Source organism: Centruroides vittatus, unplaced genomic scaffold, assembly GCF_030686945.1.
Source record: "Centruroides vittatus isolate TY-2023 unplaced genomic scaffold, ASM3068694v2 contig_484, whole genome shotgun sequence".
Lineage (NCBI taxonomy): Eukaryota > Metazoa > Arthropoda > Arachnida > Scorpiones > Buthidae > Centruroides > Centruroides vittatus.
Window position 1 is genome coordinate 1,878,376 of NW_027122274.1, and position 21,563 is coordinate 1,899,938.

General features: G+C 31.1%; 1 protein-coding gene across 1 annotated transcript; it reads left to right on the forward strand.

Annotated features, from left to right (window-relative positions):
- Positions 1-8,206: 8,206 nt before the first annotated feature.
- On the forward strand, positions 8,207-20,103 carry LOC136977949 (uncharacterized). The gene is made up of 5 exons (XM_067273564.1): positions 8,207-8,323; positions 8,704-8,764; positions 16,126-16,250; positions 16,311-16,646; positions 20,078-20,103. Exons 2-5 carry the CDS (start codon positions 8,712-8,714, stop codon positions 20,101-20,103), a joined length of 540 nt encoding a protein of 179 aa, XP_067129665.1. The 5' UTR covers positions 8,207-8,323; positions 8,704-8,711.
- The last annotated feature ends 1,460 nt before the right edge of the window (positions 20,104-21,563 follow it).

A 21,563-nucleotide genomic window follows, 5' to 3' on the forward strand; every position in this document is an offset into this window, starting at 1 on the left:
TTAATGTAGTTACATAAATCATTTTAACGAAACGAATACGCCTTCAATTTTGAAGAAGTGATCAAATTCGAATCTATCCCGTGTTGTTTCTTTATGAATATTATCGCCTCATTGTAAAGATAAGTGAAACATGATTAGATATGAATAAAACTATTTTAATACAGAACTTTTTCTGAATTAAAAAACACACACACTTAGATGGCATATTATGGTTGTAGTTTATTTTTTAAACTACGACACTTCGTTTTGCCAACAGTGTTTAAATTAAGAAACGCCTGTTCTGGAAAATTGTTCCAACTGTTTATTTACAATTTACTTTACTTTTAGTACGTGGACGCTTATTGGTTAACTCCCAATTTTAACTCTTGATTCTTAGTTATTAATATGGCCGTTACAAGGATATAACGAAATAATTTCATAAAATTAGTTATTTCTTAAAAATTCGATCGTATTTAACAATAAACTTTTTAAATAAATTAGCACACAGTAAGCTATTTGTTTGTTATATTATTCTACAATAGTTACTGTAATAAATTATAGATTCTTTAAATTTTATATTGAACTAGGGAAATTCATCCCTTCTCGCTTTGCTCACTTGGTCCCAATCAATGAGCTAGAATAACATAGAATGGGTACCATGGTTACATTACATCGCTCTTGATTGCAACGACGGGTACTACCGACAACCATTTTAAGTTACTTTAAGTCAAAACATTGAAGTCTGTATAGTACCACGTGTTGGGCAGTGTTGTCACTTTAGAATCTATTTTTCTGATCTAAATTTAGATTGTTTTGTTTGAGCATAAATTTGAGATTTAGGTAGTTAGATAAATGATATAAAACTATATTGTTTCATCTCAAATTTAACTATTATGAAAAAGTTAAGATCAGAGTTTGAGTTGGTAAATATAGTACTTAACCCTCAATATAACAATATTTTTATAATCTAAGTACGAGCCAGGTCTTGAAGGGCTTTACTCTCAGCCATATGACTGTTTATTTAAAGTGTGCTCAGAGCAGTCTGATACCGTACCATACTCAGTACGTCGTTGGTTTGCAGAATATAAGTAGTGTTCTTGTGTTTTTATTATACAGGGTGACAATAATTAACCCGTACAAAGTTTGTAGCAATGCTGCACCTGAACTTTTTTACTGTCACCAATTTACATACTATTGTTTAATTCTCCATGATTTCCTGCCCGTGTAGATGTACTTTCGATGTAATAAGGGTTAGTTCTTTATTTTTTTAATGGTGTCGAACAAATGTTGTGCAATTTTGGAGCTATTCCGGCAAGGAAAGCATCAATGTGAAATTGTTCGTCTGCTCGGTGTTCCAAAAATGACAGTCTCAGATGCAGTTCGGCGATTCAAGGAGCTTGGCCACAATGGTGACCGTCCCGGACGTGGAAGAAAGCGCACTGTCAACACGTCTAGGAACCGCAAGATCATCACAAAGCGAGTTGACTGACATGCGAAGGTCTCCATGAGAAAAATTGCTCGTGAGATCAGAATCAATCGCGAATCGGTGCGGTTAATGGCGAAAAAGGAACTCGTACTCAAGCCCTACAAGTTCCAAAAGGTTCAGCTCCTCACCGATGAAAACAAGTGCGTGAGACTCCAAAGATCCCGTTAACTCAAGCGTCGGGCCGCAGGTCGACAATGGGAGTGCATTCTCTTCACAGACGAGAAGCTTTTCTCCGTACAACCATCAAAACGACAGGAACTGGTCCGCGGGGGCTCCTGGACGCTCAGCCGTCATCGAACATCACAAAATCCAATGTCAGTCATGGTTTGGGGCGGAATTTGTGCGAGCGGCAAGACACCCCTTGTTTTCGTCGATCAAGGGGCCAAAATCAATCAAGATGTGTACCACCATGACATTCTCGAGGCTGTGGTACTTCTGTGGGCTCAGCAGCATTTTGTCAGTGCGAAATGGACGTTTCAGCAGGACTCGGCGCCGACACACAGGGCGAAGAAGACTCAGGAGTGTGCAAGGCTCATTTTCCCGATTTCATCTCGTCTGCGGAATGGCCACCGTACTCGCCGAATCTGAACCCAATGGACTACAGTGTGTGGTCCATTTTGGAGGCCAGGGCCTGTTCTAAGCGCCATGAAAGTTTGGAGTCGCTGAAGCAATCCTTGCGCTGGGAGTGAGACAAACTGTCTCCAGAAGAGTGCGGCCCATCGCTGAGAATTTCAAAACGCGTTTGGGGCTCTGCATCAAAGCAAAAGGAGTCCACTTTGAAACTGGCTGAATATCTGATTAATACGTAAAGTATTGTCACTGTTATATGCTGTTGTTTTGCTAATTTTCATTTCTTTAATAAATTTACGATACAAAAAACTTGTACGGGTTAATTATTGTCACCCTGTAGTTATAGTTTGTCAAAATCTTGGTCTTAACTTATGAAAATATTTACAATGAAAAACTACATTTTGGCTTTTGTCTTGTTATGAATAAGGTTGCCAACTCTCCCGGAATTTCGAAATTTTCTCGGAAAAATACCCTTCGTTTTTAAAATTTTCCGACTCCAGGAACGCTGTTAAAATTTCTCGGATTTTTTCGCGCCGCCCGCACTGAAAAAAGTTCGGATCTGCTACTATCCCTCAACCCTCAACATACAGAATGACATAGCAGCTAGAATTTGACGATTTTACGAGTATTTACAAAAAAATGAACATTTTGACAATGGACGAAGAAATTGACTGGAATGAACTAAAAGATCTGATTCTTCTCTGAAAGTGCCTATAAATGAGAATAAATTGTACGACAATACTGTTTACTAAGAGAAATTCGTGAAGTTGTGACAAGCAAAACAAAAAGAGTAGACTTGCATTGGGTCAATTTTTTTGAAAAATGTGTGGGTGAATCTGGCAAAGAAATAAACTCTATCGATTCCTATCGCAAACGCCGCTACTGAACGTTGCACGTGATTGTGTTTTCAGCGTAGTAAACGAGCAGTAAACTTCACAATCACATTGTTGAAGTTACATAACTTTTATAGTTACAATAGTTACATGGTTACAAAGCACATACTACGCTGAAAACTTCACAATCACATTGTTAAAATCAAAATCCTTATAAGAGGTAATAAGGAGCTAATAATTGTGAGAAATGGGAGAAATGTCGCATTTTTCCTTCAGAAATAGACAAAGAAAATATGTAAGTGAAAGAGACTGATATGTAGAAACTGCACCATTAGGATGTATACAAATTGTGCACTATATCTATCCTTCTGGATAACAAAAGTATATTAACATGAACTAACTTTCTGTTCGTTATGTTGTAGACACCAACCTTAGACACTGAAGCCATGCGCTTGAAGAGAGATTGGAAAATTACCAATCCGAAATGCATTGTTAAATAGGCAGAATAAAGTAAACTGTTTTAATCTCGGTCTTTATTAATTGCAGATAATTAAGAAAGACGTGATAAATATCACTAGTTTCACTATTAGAAGAAGAAACTTTTATTTATATTTTTTTATTATTATCGAATGGTAAAAAGCTTAATTTTGAGGATAGAAATGAGTTTTATTTAATTAAAAAGTGTTATAAATGAAGATGTTATTCGTTATTAACATTAAGTCCGATGTCCTTCGAGATATGACACCTCTGTAACCTTCAAGTAATCTTTAGTAGCATTGATGCTACTAAAGATTACTTACTGTATACACAAGCTACCATGCCAAATTTCGTTTGTAAGAGACGCCAACACACATACACAAAATAGTTTATTTTTTCTTTTTTGACTATCAGGAGGTCACAAAATGTGGAAATTTACAAAAAAACTGTAAGGGTCAAATTCGATAACATTTTAATGCTTTCCATTATTATGTATATACCGTATTAATGGTTTTCTATAAGTTTCCGAAAGTACCAATAAAGAATATTTTTCGTTAAATGCCTGTCAAAAGATGCTAAATGCTTTTTGTATAGCTTTGTTTGCTTAAAGGTGGAGAGATTCATGCTATTTCATTACTTTCTTGCCTTTGTCAAAATCTACGCATCAATACGATCTACGTCAACCAATTACCCTTATCTTTTCGATTCATTTCTTGTTTTTTCTGTAATTAACATCGAATTGAATAAAAATCATCTTATAATTGCATTAATATTTTTGATGTATTGTAGATAATATTTTAATTTATCCCAGAGCGTTATTTTTTATTGTTTTTAAAATTGTTTAGTTTTTGGTTTAATTACGTAAAAATTTGATTTAGTTTAGTCTTTTTTGATCCCATATCTGGTTTATTTTGAAGAAACAGAGATAATAACACTGCATTCGAGCATGCTTGCCTACCCATATATTTAACATTGTATGTTTGCCACTCCTCCACGCTCAACCATCGCACCTTTCTCAAATATCTCATCAGCGTTATCTACAGACCAAGAGCTTTATTTTAATATTTGTACTTTCAGTCGTTCTCAAACGAAGTCGGACAGTATTTGAATTTTACGAAATTAAATATAGATTGTACACATACAACATATTAATATTTATTATTTCAGTATCGTATGTAGCTTTACCTCACCGAATTAGAAAATTATTTCATTTATTTATTTTTTTTATTACTTTTATTACTAAAATAATTGTCTGGACTTATCGACGGTTACATACTGAGATAATGCATGCTGATATGATATAATTTAATACATTTTAAATAAAATTCGGGACATTTAATAACTGCTGAAACATTTAATTTAAAGAAATAATATTTCGAATTTCAAAAATCTTATTATTGCATACAACGCAAGTTAAGCGTTCATTAATAAGGATAAAAATAATTTATTTCAAAATTAGTGTTTTAACTAACTACATAACGTTTAAAATATTAATTGTTTTTAAATGTATCATCAAATTCGTAAAGTTAAACATATTTATTCCGCGATAACTTCGACAAAAATGCGAAAAACCTAAATAATGCCATATGTTATTAGATGATACCGTTGAGGAGCTGCAGTTGTAATCATCTCTCGTGTTCGTTCTAGAGACAACGACTCCCGTTAGGGCGGCGTTCCGATCGTTCCATAGGCAAAGTTGACGAGAGGTGTTAGCATATGTGCATTTTAAATTGTTCACTTGCAGTCTAAATATTAGAAAAAATTAAAATAAAATAAAATAAATACATAAACGAAAAGAAAATGCATTCAAACTCCGTTTTCTCCGTTTTATAATTATTTTTATTTAATTTCACAAATGTCTATAAATACAAGTCTGAGATGTACTTCTCTGGCATACTTAGGGTTGCCACTTTTGGAAACTAGCTTCGCCGGCCGACGTGAGGACCGGGAGAGAGGAAGGTAAATAAGAAGACACACTTTTTTATGCTTCTCACAATCGGCATACCTTGTAAGTGGTTTAATCCATCATATTTAATACTAAACAATGTTAGGCAAATAACGCAACAAGCTGTACAAGTGTCATCATCATCGCGAGTTAACTAAGTTTTGAATTTATTCAGTTAAGCCAAGTTTTCCTAATTGTAAAATTGCATGAACGTTCTCTTTTCCGAGATGAAAAAGAATTACGCAAATGTCTAGATTGGCTCATCTTCAAAAATTAAGTTTTTAAACTCAAAATGGCTATATCCTAGTCGAACAAGTGTTTTTACTTACAATCGCGTGAATTGCGCTTCAACATTTAACTTACTATAGCACTATATGAATCATAAAAACTTTCATAATTATAATGAGAATGTCGTTTTATCATCATAAGTAAACATTAAAAATAATTTTATATAATATTTTTTCCAGTTAAAATATGATTTTGTTTATATTTTAAGCTGTTTTGAAGCACTTAAATATTTTTACTGACCGTTGTCATTAACTTAAAATTGCCAGTCAAGCCAGCTCAATGCCGGTCAGGTGGCAACTTCACGCCCACAATACGTTCGTTGTTTTAAATAAAATATTTTATTTCCAAACAGAAAAGTCTATATTGTATTGGTCCCATATCCTACATAAATTAAATGCATATTATTGTTATATAACTTTAGTTTAAATTTTAAAGAAGGCCTCATTGTTCCTTGTTTTATTTAGATTTTAAAAAATTGTTGTTTTTTCGTGAAGTTACTCCTGAAAAATAAATCGTCGTTGTCAAATGTTATCTCGGAGAAAGATCCTGTAGAATGTTGCATTATTATCGGTAACGTAACTAATGCAATGTTTATCAAACTGTGGTCCGCTGACTCTTCGGAATCCGAAAATGTGTTAGCATGGGTCCTTGAGCTGTCAAAAAAATTCCTATATAGAGTTATAAAGATTACGCATTAAATTTTATACAAATACAGATTATATTAATAAAAGAAACATACTGTATTTAAATTTATTGTTGTTATGTTTTCAAAGAGAGGTGAATTACCTGTTAGGAAGTATGACATCACTCACCTAGCACATGATGCTTCGAAAGTACAGCTCAAAAGAATGGATTTTTCCGCGAAAATAATAAGTTCGGTTATGTGACGTTTTCTACGCTTTCGCCCTCCAATGTGATATTCCGCGACGAAAACCAGCCTAAGCCAAGGAAGTTCGAATGGTGCAGAGTCGGTAAGTAGTCCCAAGATATTTTTGCTTATAGCACTTTGTATATGAGTTGCCCTCAAAAACTTCTATCTATTTTAGAAATGTCTCTCAAATACATCTCCCTAAAAAATCAAGAAAAAAACGCTTGATTGTAAACAATTAACATTTTTTTGTGATTTTTCAACGATTTTAAAAGTAATAAAGTTATTCTTCAGTTCTGTATTATATTCGGCTTACTTCACAACAACGGCTTACTTTTTATGATCTATCAGTGGCCATTGTTCAGAGGTTTGACTGTAATATAAATATTTATGCAATTTTGTATTTCTTTAAAATAGTATAATGCGATTTTAGGTACTGTACTTTTTTACATTCATTGCAAAACATATTTACAAATAGACTAATAAAGATCAAATCGTTATTTTATATTTTTTCTAACTTTAATCTCCTGCATTTTGTTTATTTCTATTGCAATAAAGGTCAGTCTGGTTGGGTGAAAGATGGAAATATCATTTCTCATCTTTCATCGTCCCTTTCATTAAACTATAAAATCAGTCTTAATGTCTTACATGTCTGTTAATCAAATCTGTAGACAAAATGCCATTTGAAACCTAAAATAATAGGCTTTTTATTAATGGTTTGTAACTTTTTCTTCACGAAAGACTTTTAAGTGAAATTAAAGACCGTTCATTCTTTAATGGAAATGGATTAGTTTGAAAAGAAGCTAATTATATTTTTATTGAAAATTTTAGTAGTTTTATTTATTTATTTATTTTTATTTTGTGGAAAGGAATGGGATGGGATAGACGAAATAAGGCGACGCAACACTACGGTGACTTGCCAAGATGGCTCAGGGGAAGGACTTTTTCCTTACGGGAAACTGATATGTAAACAAAATTCAGAAAACTCCAGTAACCTCCACATTAGTGAGACACAAAGTAGGTTAACTCTTGATCGGGCATGACGCGAAACCAACTAGTGTTAAATAGTGTTAGGCTATCCACTCAGTTACTGGTTAGACATTTTGTGGAAAAATAAATATATTAGTTTTTTAAAAATAAAGTCTTTTTAGACTTTTCATTTTTAAAAATTTATAATAACCGATCCCATTGCTTTTATTTATTTATTTTATATATTCGAAATAAATATATTAGACCCATCAAAACAAAATATATTGTTTTAATTTACAACCTAGAATTTTTTAGTGTTACCTAAATACAGATCGGGACTATCTGATAGCGAAATTATCAGCAAACTTTATAAAAAAGGGGGGATAAAATAGGCCTATGAAACGAAGAATGTATTAATTATAACGAGATAAAGTTATAAAATAATTTAAAGCTTCGATTTTGTTTATTACACTGTATTGTAATAAGTAATGTACGGAAATTTAAGATTTCTATTCTGAAAAAGTCCTTATCTCATAATCCAAACTGCATTACTGAACTTATCGCTTAGTTTGATCAATAAAATAAAGGTATTATATGTATTTGTGATGAATAAGCCTAATAATTTTTTGAAAATATCACTGTTAGTATTTAATTTAACAATTCACCATATAAATAATAATAATAATAATGTATCATTTCGTTTTGATTCAACGTTCTAAACTTCTATATTAATTCCCGAAATTAAACTGATAAGACCACGTGATAGATAATAATTTATAATTTTACAAAAGCTTTTACTTTGGAAGCTGAGATAAGCTAGAGAGGAGACTTATCTAACTGTGGGCGTTGTAATTATACCTTATCGGAGTGCATCGAGCTAGCAACGCGACCACTAAGTTATTTACGAGGTAATTTCTTAATTAATTTTACTTAATTTAATAAATAAACTAGCTTTTATTATAAGTTTCTAATTTTGATTTAATTATTAAATTCTAAAATTTTGGATTATTTTAAACTCAAAAAATTTTACGCGATCTTTGAAAATATTTATAATTATTATTATTAATTAAATTATATTATTATGAAGGTTAATTTCTGTTATGAATTCATTTCTATTTTTATTTTTATAACTTGTTTTTTATTAAAGATACAAAATTAGTTTACATCATATGATAAGGCAGATAAAAATTGTACATGGTCTCCTATTGTTGAGTAACACATTTATATGTAATTAACACTTGAACATAACAAATTTTAGCTAATAATATGATTTAACTTTTATATTTAGAAACATCAATGATGTCGATGCGAGTGACACAAGGTAAAGATTATTTCGATCCTTCCGATGGGTAAGTAATAACGTCTTTTATTTTAGAAAATTTAATTATTTAATCTTACATATAATATAATATTTATAACGATACAAAATCTTGCTAAAATATTCAACGAATAATTCATTGCTTTTTACTCTAGGTTATATTAAATTTTTATGATAACCTAACCAGTTATTTAAATTTTAGTATTATGATATTAAGTGAATATGATATTACAAACAAATATACTTTATTTTATATCTAAATTTTACAATTAGTATAGAATAAAAGTTTACAATGATTGAATCTTAAGTATATAGTAATATACGCAAATTGCATTTAGAACTCTTTTTGAGTCCCTCTTCAGTTGGTGTTTTTATAAAAATTATAAAACAAAATATGAATAAAAAGTTACATTAAAGAAGTTTAAATAAGCACGAAGATATTAAATTAAAGAAAACGATGTTTTATCATATGTACTGTACTATACAATTGATTCAATCTTTTTTCTGTCTATTTTGTTTATAATAAATCCAGCCGTGGACAGCATCTTGAAGCCTCTGGAGGATTGACAAAATTATTGCAGCAAAAAAAAAAAAAAAAAAAAAAAAAATTAGTTACTACAGTACACACATTAACCTTGTTTCAGTTACTGATTGTAAATGTATATGACTGGATTGTTTATAAAGAAAATAGACAGAAAAAAGATTTGAATGTTTCGAAACACTCATTTTACACAACACTAGTTGAAACGTGTGAGGTCATATTCCTTACACACCTGGAACAGATGTATTATTGATAACACCGGCTCGTGGTTGTGACCGACACGTGCAATGTGGCTGTATCTGACGACAACTATGAGGATATTGTATTCTGAAACTACTCCATTTATATTATATAAGTAAAAATTAAAACAATGGGATCGGTAATAATATTCTTAACAAGGTTGTGGATTCTAAAAATAAAATTATTTCTAGATTAAAACAAGTAAATATACTCTGTACATCCGACTTCGATAGACTTAATTCTTCATTTATGTTGGCTTTCTAATTAAAACGATTGAAAGTAAGATAATTGCACTTTTGTAATTTAAATGCCGTGTTTCGTCAGCTATAAACTAAAGATGTTGACTTCAACTTCGATGCATATGTCAACTATGGATTCTGATCATGAGCGTCGCCATTTTGTTTAACTGAAGGCGACGGACTTACAAACCGTTAACGCCATCGTTTGCTAACTGTTTCGTCAACAGACCCGAAAAGAACATACGTGTTTCTGACGTTGCTCAATTTTAGTACACTGGAACACTCAGAATAAATAGAGGCAATCGTTTATAGATATTTCTGCTCATTGAACTTGTTCTAAAAATACATTTTACTTTTATCAAAAAAAAAAAAAAAAATTAGCAGAAAATATATTGTTTTTAGATGATATTATTGCATAAGTTATGCAATTGTTCAGCTAAGTGACGTCAGGTAGATATGATTAGATATAGTTTGGAAATGAATATTATTTGGATTTTACGATTCAATAGTAATAACCATAAAAACTGAACAAAATTTATTAAAATTTTAATGTTCATTTAAGATCGGTTAGCTTTACAGTTCTTCACACTCAACCCATGATATTCCAGATGAGAAAAAATTACTTATCATCATGTTAGAGATGAGTATTAAATGATCCCAATTTAAATGCTGGAAGTCTGAAATATGAAGAAAGATTTTTTAATTTAATATACATGTAACGTTTTAATCAGAATTTTTGAAAATTAGTACATTTAATGAATTAAAAGATATATATTGTATTAAATTAATTTTGTATACATAATAATAATGCCAAGAAATACAGATAATATGCAAATCAAACATTAACATCATTATCACCCTTCGTTTCACACCACCTCAGAATTGTTGACCAGAATGAATTTTCAGTGTTCATTGACCAATTATTGGCTCTTGGTACTCATACACTTGGGGTAGCCTACATGTTCCTTTTCTTCTAGGTTGCCTTTTCCTAATCTCCAAGGAGTCCCACTTTCCATTAGCAATGAACGACAGAAAATTCATAACTTCTAGCCTATTCTGAAAAAATATATATATATAAAACTAATTAATGATATTTGTCCATTGTCCCATGTAGTTTCGTCCTATATTGACCAAACCACATTTCTTGTTTTCAAGACCAAGTTAGCTCCAGTGAAAATTATATAAAATTATATGTATATATATATATAATTTTATATATTGTAAGATTTTTTATGACTCAGGTATACTTTGAAAGCAGACTTTTAGTTGTAGCTAATAGGTGCCATATTTTAAATATCGCATATACGGAAAACTTTCTCTTTCGTTGTTTCGCAGTATTACACGTACTCTGTTAGATTCTTATATATACAGTGTATACAACGTATATACGGAAAGAAGAAAGAGCAGAAAATATTATAAGCTTATAAAAGAAATTAAAGATGATTCCGAAGTGAATTTTCGATATTTTAAGTAAGTTTTAAATATATGGGCCTACAGATATAAAGAGAATATATATTCGGATTTGATTAACTAAAAATATATAAATGATGAATCATCGTAGAAACTCTACCCTTACTCTAATCGTTTCAATTTAGTCTCCATTTTGAAGAACGTAAAAGATTGTAGGCTAGCAAACAAGAGAAAAGTACAACTTCTATCAATTTTTTTGCTAACCAAAGTGAACGAATTATATCACTAATAATGTGCGAAGTAACCTGTATATTCAATAGTTTCGTTTTCTTCTCTTTTCCGTTCTCACGAAGTATGAACAAACCTTTATTCATTTAACTAAATAGTCCACCAACGGCCGAGTAGGTAAAATCTCTAAACACTGGCAACTGGTCGCGGGTTCGCAATTCACCAACAAACTAGCCACGTGTAGTTTTCCCGCGTTTGGGCTTTTTTTTTTGTGTCTAATACTTTAATAGGACCCAGTTTCTTATAAGTTTACTATAGAAAGTCCTCCAGCAGGTAGCCTGACCCCCTTTGTCTGTTGCGTTGCTTTATTCCACCGTCACACTCGTTTTTACTGGTTTTTTTTTTTTTTTTTTTTTTTTTTTTTTTGCTGTTTCCTTACGATATTCAGAATTTTGCCGTCCGGATGGGGAAAATTCCTAATTTCCTTCTCGTTTTTGAAGTTATTTTAAACTTAATCAAGAAAGAAAAAGAATTTAACAGAAGTTAAATAAATTCTTGAACAATTCTAAAAATAAAGAAGAACAATGTACAGTATACTATCAACATGATCAGGACTATAGGAGTGATAATAACTGAGATCTTTTGTGCTCTGTTACTCTAAGTATTCTTCTTATTATACACCGTGAGTTTTAAAGTCAATTTCTGAATATAATAGTAACAACAATTTTATATTTTTCTTCTTCTCGAAAAATAATTTTTTTAAAATAATATATTTCTAAACAGTTAATAATGAAATTCCATAATATTTAAAATTACTCAATATAATATATTTTCATAAATTTCACATTTAATAGTGTAACAGAATTTCTAGAGAAAATTAAGTTTATTAAATAAAATATGTTTTAACATTGAATTCAGTTTAATTCAATTGATTTCAAAAAAGGTAAAACTTTTGAAATTAACTTTTTAAGTTTTATTAGAACAAATAGATCATAAATTTTGATCGAAATAGAAAAAAAAAAAAAAAAAAACAGCATGAGAATGCGTTTTCCCCTTTTAAATATCTCTTTCAAAAATAATATAGTGTAATTATTTCGTGAGCTTCCTTCTTACGTTTCCGGCTTATATACGTATATCGGAGAGATAGTAAGGCGATCGGTCAAAAAGTGGCCCTCCAAGATTTTTACATTTTTGGGCTTGATACCTTGATACAGTATACCTTGATAAGTCGAGTATTTACTGTTTGAAGCTTAATAAGTTCTGTACTTTTTTCGAAAATTTCTGAAGTTTTGCAGGGAGGTTTATTACAAGGGATTGATGCTATTAAATTTTAGTGGTTAACAAAATTTTATGGAGAATTTTGTGATTTATTTAAATTACGTAGGGAGTTGCAATATTTATATATATGTCCAGACTATATTGGCAAGTCACGCTTAGACAAAAAATATTATAATTAATGACGATCCGAACAAAGATATACTAAAAGAATTATATGATTTAATATCATTAATTTTTACGGTACAGTCTACCAGTGCGTCTGTTGAGCGCAGTTTTTCAACCATGGAGCGAATTCATACATTTGCAAAGAACACTCAGAGGAAAGATTGTCGTCACTAGCGTTGCTTTCGATAGAAAAAGGGCTTTTAAATACTTTGATGGAATCAACGACGAACGATTTTTATGATAAAGTAATTAACAACTTTGTGGGAAAAAAATTTCCGAATAGAGTTAGTTTATAAAAAATAATAAAAATAAGTTCTTATATCTTTGTTTTGCGTCAATTATCTATTTTCGAATTAAAATAAAATGTTTATTTTTGTCATTTCCAGTATTTAAAATTTTTGTGGAAACACAGCTTTCCTATTATCAAATGTCACGGCATGCCACTGCAGGTGAGATCAAACTTAATGTAAATTTTACTCGTTATTGGCACTCGGGAAAGTTTTCTTTATAAAACTCATCCCTGCCCTCAAAATTAAGCCTTTTTTCTTTTCATAATTATTTTTGTATTATTAATTATGTTTTAAAATATAATCTCATATCAGATGGCTCTACACACAAGTTTAAAGTTGTGATAATGTGTCTTAAAGTTTCTTAACCAATAAAGCCCACAGAGAAGTGGGTCCCGGTTAACTGCACCGTCTGCACTTAGCTGGCATTAAGATTGGTTTATCGAAATTATCTTCTATTACTTGAAATAGCGAAGAATCAGTATTACTTCTTTTGATAAATTTGTTATTGGTAATAGTAACCAACAGAATTATTTTCGTTGGTTACTGTCGATCTAATCAGTCCAAAAAGAAACTTAAAATCATCAATAAATCAACTTATTATTATAAAACTGAAATAAAGGAATTATATTCTATTCTACCGAAATTAGACCGTCATGCATCGTTTAATTTCATTTATCGTTCTGTCTTTCATCACAAGATTTCAGATTTATGAACTAATTTATAGAAGTTAGGATATGTTTGATTTCAGTGTTTTGAAAATACGAGCTGTCTTCCCCCAGTGTGACAGCTCTAATCCAACTTATAAATTAGGGAATTTTGGAATCAATTAAGCATCTCTATTGACATGCGATTCTTACCTCGCTATTTGACGAATGTGAAAACGATTCTACCGAAACTATGCTGAAGGTATGGAAAAGCGACCAACAGGCGTGATGATGATTTTCAAACCGTGGAAGCATGGAACATTGTAAAGAATAATACAATAGTGAAGTGTTGAAAAAAGCATGACCTTCGATTGACACTGAGTTAGAATCTGCATTGAGTGATAGTGAGCTAGTCAATTCAGAATCATTTCCGAATGCTGTGTTTGTTAATATGTTTCATAAGCTTCCAGGAACAGAAAAGGTTGAAGAAGACATCACTGTGAATGAGGAATATTGTGGAGTAGACAAACTAGGCATTAACAGATGAAGAAAAAAGATGACGAAATTTCATGGAAAATGTGCAATATAAAAGTGACGAGGAAAAGGATACCACAGAGGCAGAGCGAACGAAGACTTTTCATACTGCTGGCGCCGAAGTTGACATTTTCCTGCAGTAAAAAATGCAACCATCGACACATGCATAACCGATGTAATGCTGTTAAAGCAATTACGTGCCGTCGACGAGCATCTTCATTAAACCTAATAAATTTCCGTAACATTTTTTGAAGTGACTACGCTGAAATAGGGTACAGCATTTCAGCTGTGCTGTATTGCATTTTAAATGTTTTATTTTTACCGTATACAAATACTTCTTTCTTATTTAGTTTTTAAATACATGTGTACTACAGACAGTAAACATGTAACATTAAATTTAATAAAAAATTAAACTGACGTCTTTTATCTCTAATTCGGCATCTTACTGTGCAAGAAATGGCCGGATTAGCAAGAATCTACCGTATAAGTTAATATTACTTTTTGTTGATAAATATTCCGAAAGAACAGAAAAACAGATTATTTGTGAAGTGTCAAATGTTGGTAATTACGCCATTCGTGCATTTATCATTACTAACGCATTTGTTTTGTAACTTACTTCAGCCCTAGTTCAACGTTGGTTAATTGCGTAGGACTGACGGCAACTGACAAACAAGTTTTCTTTTGTCCTGAGTGTGATAAATAAGTTCGTTTATGTAAAAGTTGTTCTCTTAGTTATTTGTTTAATTTCTTAAACTGTAGTGATAAAAAAATTAAATATTTTAAAAATAATTTACCGATATAAATTTGGAAAATGTTTTAGCATGTTTTATTTCAACATTTTTAATAGTAATCTTGTTTGGTACTTCTCAAAAATCAAACTCTTACTTTAAAATAAAAACTTATTTGTATAGCGCAGGCATGGGCAAATGCGGCTCTTTTTGAGTTACATGCGGCTTTTGCTGAAAGTGTTAATTTCTGTTTTTTATTATTTTAACAATTTTGTTTTTATAATTTTGTGAAAATATGTTTATTTAGAAAATTTAATATTTGTTTTATATTATATTTATATTATATAATAAAATCGCGCGCTTTACACATACTATCCGCCACGACAGTATAGAACTGCAGCTCCCATGCATTTCGCAAAACCTACATTTCGGCTCCCACTGAACTCTTGCTTGCCCACCCCTGGTATAGCGTATTTACTTGCAATGCTTTATAAATACACCAAATTCCTGATTTTTGGATAAATGTGCTCTGATAAAATGTTTATTTTTATTTATTTATAAAACTCTTAGAGAAATAGATTTTCAGGATGGGTTTTTTCCCGCCGTCATAAAAGTTTTAAAAAAATTGAAAAACTTAAGGTGGCGTAATTACCTTCACTTAAATTAAACAAAGTTATTGCTAACTGTGAAACGATATTTTCTGCAAATTAGAATAGGTTATATTTGATCTTATATATTAAGCTTTTATCCACTTTGGACGTTGTTGTGAACTAGAACTTGTTATATCGAGGGAAGAGAATCACTCAATTTCAAATTAAAATATGTTTAATGCTATTTAATCCAAAATTAAATTACATTAAACATATTTTAATTTGAAATTGAGTGATTCTCTTCCCTCGATATAACAAGTTCTAGTTCACAACAACGTCCAAAGTGGATAAAAGCATAATATATGTAATTAAGGACAATAAGCACGTAACGAAATTGGTCTTAATATTTAGATTAATATATTTTAAAGATATATCTTATGGGAATTTGCATATTTAAAAAGAAAGGATATTTCTGATAATTTTTATATTTATTTTAAAATTTCAGGGAAAACTTTTGGAGAAGAAGAACAGGTTTAGAACAAAAATTAATTATTGTATCATCGATACTTTTCTGTTTGGCTTTTGCACTGATGATAACAACCATTGTATTGGATAAAAGATTGGGAAACTGTAAGTTACCATTATGTCTTTTAAGAATTTATACACAATTAAATTTAATTAATTTTTCAGATAAATCCAAATCATCTGACACTACTCCTGGTCCCACAGATTCTACGTTAACGACGACAATTTCACCAACTGGAAACGACACTTCAACAACAACAATTTCACCAACCGGAAATGACAATTCAACAGCAACAATTTCACCAACCGGAAATGACACTTCACCAACTGGAAATGACAATTCAACAGCAACAATTTCACCAACCGGAAATGACACTTCACCAACTGGAAATGACACTTCGCCAACCGAAAATGACACTTCAACAGTAACAACAGAAGAAATGCCAAAAATAAATTCAACAACTTCAGATAATTCGACAGTAGTAAATAATACATTAACAGGTAAGTTCTTCTGGGGTTTTTGTACTGTATATAATATAAGGAGGCAGTTCCATGTTTGAACACTTTGATTTACCAATTATTTCATGTGAAATGAGCCTATAGAGAACAAATTTAATTATACACTGCTACAGCACAGACATTGTTCAATTTTTGAAGCTACTATTTTATCATTTAATAAAAAGTAAAGATATATTACAGATGGATACTAGTCCAATCTTCACTGCTTGCCATGTCCAATCACCAGGAACAACTATTCCCATCTGCAGAGACAACCTAGTTGTTCCTGGTGATTGGACATGGCAAGCAGTGAAGATTGGACTAGTATCCATCTGTAATATATTTTTACTTTTTATTAAATTGTAATTCTGCCAGCCCTTTTTACAAAAAAAAAAAAAAAAAAAAAAAAAAAAAAAGTACTATATCATCAGTGTCGAAAGAGAGTTTCCCCAAAATCTTAACTTTTTAAAAATGGCAAATCGCCCAATGGTGGAACAGGATGACCAGACAATGGCTTTTCACTTTCGGACATAAAAATCTCAGATCACAGAAAATTTAAATATACATATTTTACAAAAAATTCAAAATTTGTCATTCTTGTATATATACACTTTTCACTTTAATGCATAGTTATACATGCTAATAAAAAAATGTTTTAATATTAACCAACGTTATCATGACTAACAAAACAGACATTAAATAAAAAGGATGCTACCACTGCATAAGGGATGCAGAAACTCTTAAGTATTGGTGGTGGCGCAAATATGTCATTTATACCAACTAAATATTTCTTTTAATATATATTTGTAAATACCTATGAACAAGTTTTTCTTCAGAACTGCTGATAGATACAATGCAAGCACAGGTTTGTATCAGCATGTACTGTACAATGCTGATACAAACCTGTTTCAACAAAATCCGTTCCAACAGTGGGCACATTTCCACTATCGGATTTGCTCGGTAGTGGAACGTCCAGTGTGAAAACGGCATATTTTTTTGCTAAGTAAGTGATAGTGACAAAACTTGTGATTTGACAACATAACAGGAACCTACATGCACCCTAACAGAAATATTTCTTCAATAGTTTAATAGTAGTGTGATACAGTGGCGTAGCTGGGGGGTGCGGTAGGTGCGGTCCGCACTGGGCCCCTGGAAAACGATAGACCCATGGGGCCCCAAAATCACGAAAAAAATCTGGTGCGCACGAAAAATCTAGGATTTTCCGGGCCCACAAATCTGGTTCAGCACCGGGCCCGGAAAATCCTAGCTACGCCACTGGTGTGATAACAAAAACATTCGCATTGAATACTCTTATAGCGGTGGCCTATTCGTTATGACCAATCAGAACGCGTGTTAGAAACAGTAGCCAATCATTGTAAATTTGTTCGACGAATATCGAAATGCCGTCCTATTTCGTTTATAAATTCTTTCGAAAAGTCTTCTATTTTCGCACCCTTTTTTACTATGTACAGCTTGATAAATCCAAAATATTGCTACAGCTTTGAAGCTCTCATCTGCTATTGATCACTGACCGCTCCGACTCGACCACGAATATTTAACTTTTTAAACCTGTTCAATTGGAACTGCTGCTATGGTCGTAGCAGTATGACTTGGAATCGAGTCAATTAGTTCAATCGGTCAGTGTGTGAAATAGCACATGATCTCAACTGGAATGCTTCCAAACATGTTGGCTGAGAATCTCATAAGTATTGCCTGAAAAAGTTAAATTGGTTTACCACTAGTTATGTTTGTATGGTTGCCCCATCAATTTATGGATGCCACTTAACAATAAACTCAGGAAGCAAGTCTCTTGATGAAATACGTGTCACGAAATTTAAATTGTCCGTCGGTGGAACTGTCCGCACGTGTAACTGTCTCCCCTACAAATAAAACTTTAAACTTGTTTTGGTAAATTTTGCTTAATTTTAATAAATAGAGCGATCATCCTCTAATAGTATTAGGCCATCATTTACTTATATTTATTTTGCAGCCACTTGTACTTATGCGTATGGTAATACAGTTATTATTATTCAGATTATTTACAGTACTTAAAATATATGAAAAATGTAGGATTAGTTGTGTTTTCAATATTTCAAATCACTTATATATATATAAATAATGTTTTTTTTTATATGTTAACTCGAATATTTTTTTTATTATTGTTTCTTCTATCTTTTTGTTCCGTTTCTTTTACAGTTTCAGTTTCATGCATATAATATCGCTTTTTTACGGACTTACCATACAGGAACTTATGATTGTTATTGAAATTGTATTCTTCAAAGATATTTTTGTACCTATACCAAAAGTGGTAAAGTACGGAGGGATATGATACTCGAAATACATTTTCTTGTAACTAATATCAATAAAGTCTAAATTAGCCATGTTATCTTCCAAGTCTAAATGATAAATCTGTAAAAAAGTAGCATATTATATGATTGAAACTGAAAATCGAGCATTTTTCACAAATTAAATACATTTTTAGCCCAATCTCTTCAGTTATCTTAATTGTGAATGTTTTACAGTATAATATTGTTTTACTGAGTTGCCTGAGCATGTCGGAGGTATTACGTAAAACAAAAATACGTGTAAATTCGTTTGCCACCCCAAATAATCTTAGATCAGTGGTTCTTAACCGGGAATCCACGGGCCCCTTGGAGATCCGTAGGTTTTCAGGAGTCCGTGGGGCTTGGAAGGGTAAAAATCAGTTTATTATCTTAATTTCGTGTTGTGTGAAATGATTAATTATTGTGTTAAGAAAAAAGCATATGCATGGTGTCATAGAATAACTTTGGCGGTCATTGGTACACTACACACTCCAAACGATAGAAGTGAGTTTGTAATTGTGTTTGAAGCTGTTACAAAGTACAAAAAGACAATGTAGCTTTTATTGTCACTCCAGCAACAAGAAAATCTTAGGTTTATGCAGGCTGTCTCAGAATCTGGAAGTTATTCATGGACACCCTGTACTGTATATTACTATATCATATGTTTTTTTTTTTTATTATTTTAATAAGTGTATTTCCATATAACTGGTTTTTGTAATTTTATTCAATTCATTTAAAATAAAAACATTATTCCAGGAAGGGGTCCATGACCTTTACCTGGCTGGAAAAGAGGTCTATGGAACAAAAAAAAAGAGGGGATAAGAATCCCTGTCTTAGAAGAATATTTGGACACTTAGACAATCATTTGCAATTAACAGAATAACAATGTGTTTATAACGTTTTACTTGTAATGCGTATATCAATCTGACGTAACAAAGACCTACTATATTTTAACATTTATAAAGCTATTGAAACGATATCTGAATAATAAACATTTAAAGCAAGTTTTGTAAACTTTTTTAAAAAATGAAAATATTATATTAATTATACTATTATGATTTAGCATCCAATAATTCTAATTTTATAATAATATATCAGTTTCTTCTACAGAAAACCCAGAACCACCGGACTCTTAATCAACAGTTAGCAAATCATCAGTAAATCCATCTAAATCATAACTTCGGAACCAGTTACTCCATCTAAATCAATAACTGCAAACCACCAGTTGCTTCACCTGAAGAACTTTACTTAAATCATTTTGAAATTATCTTTGAAAAGTAAATGTCCGAACTTACTTCTCGAGCCTCCTCTAATAACGTTCACCCAAAGTTCTATTTCATCTAAAATAAACAAGTTTATATAATCTACAACTGAAGAATAATTACGGAACTTGAAAAATAGGATTCTTCACCATAAAATTAAATAAATTAGTTTAAAAATGATGTTTATCTAAACCAACATTATTCCTCGATGCATTGTAAATTGCATTAGAGCAGTTTTTAAATTATTGAAAGATCGTGCTAATTAAAATTTTAATTAAATTAATAATTAGGATAATGTAAATAATATGCTTTATATTGATTAAGATATAAGCTGTTTTCTTTATTCTACACATTTCTACAAAAATTAATTTAATTTTCATTCCATGTTATTTGCTCTAACCTAGCATCAATGTAAAAGACATAATTACTACAGTGTTATAATTTTCAATGTATCTTTTATGTCTTTTTTTGTAAATTTTAACAAAGGAACTTGTTCGAATATTTACTATATGAAATTTTATTTTCATATATTTCTCTTAAATATAAATTTTGGAATAAGAATACAAATTTAGAAATTATGAATATAATTCCTACATTATTACAAGATTTAAATTTGTCATTTTAGGACATAATATTGTATAATATGTGACCGAAAAATTTCAATAACAGTTAAAATTTCAATTTATTTTTATACACATTTAAGGTTGATACATTAATTTGAAATTTCTGAAATCGCTAAAAGTAATTAATATGGAAAACTAATGTTGATAATACTTGTTTCCAGAATAAATTTCATTATTATAATAATCAAGTATTTCGTTTTAATAAAGTTTCATTTTTTCAATAATTGATGTAGAATTTTTTCCTTGTCCAAAAAGTTGCATTATTTAACTTGGATTGAATTGGATTGAAGGCAACATAACACATGGGAGATCTGCGAGAAGTGCCTTCCCAGAGGACTTTCTATGGGAAGCTGTTCCCTATTTAGGTATTACACGTGAAGAAAACCTGAAAAACATGTGCGTGTCCAGCCTTACTAACTTGCTAGAAACCCGCGACCAGATACCGGTGATTCAGTGGCTTTATCCACGGTAGGCAATTAATTGGGCCATGGTTGAAATCGCGCATTGGCATGACGCTTTTTATTTTATAGACGTTTGGTTTTAATGTTAAAAAGTCTATTTAATTTCCCCAATGTAAAAATGTTTGAATTAGAAAAACAAGAGCATAATCTTGCTCTTTATTATAAAATAAAGAACAAAACAAATGATTGTTTTGGTTTAAAAAATATATAAAAAAGCAATTTGACACATTTAGAAATTAATGACGAAATC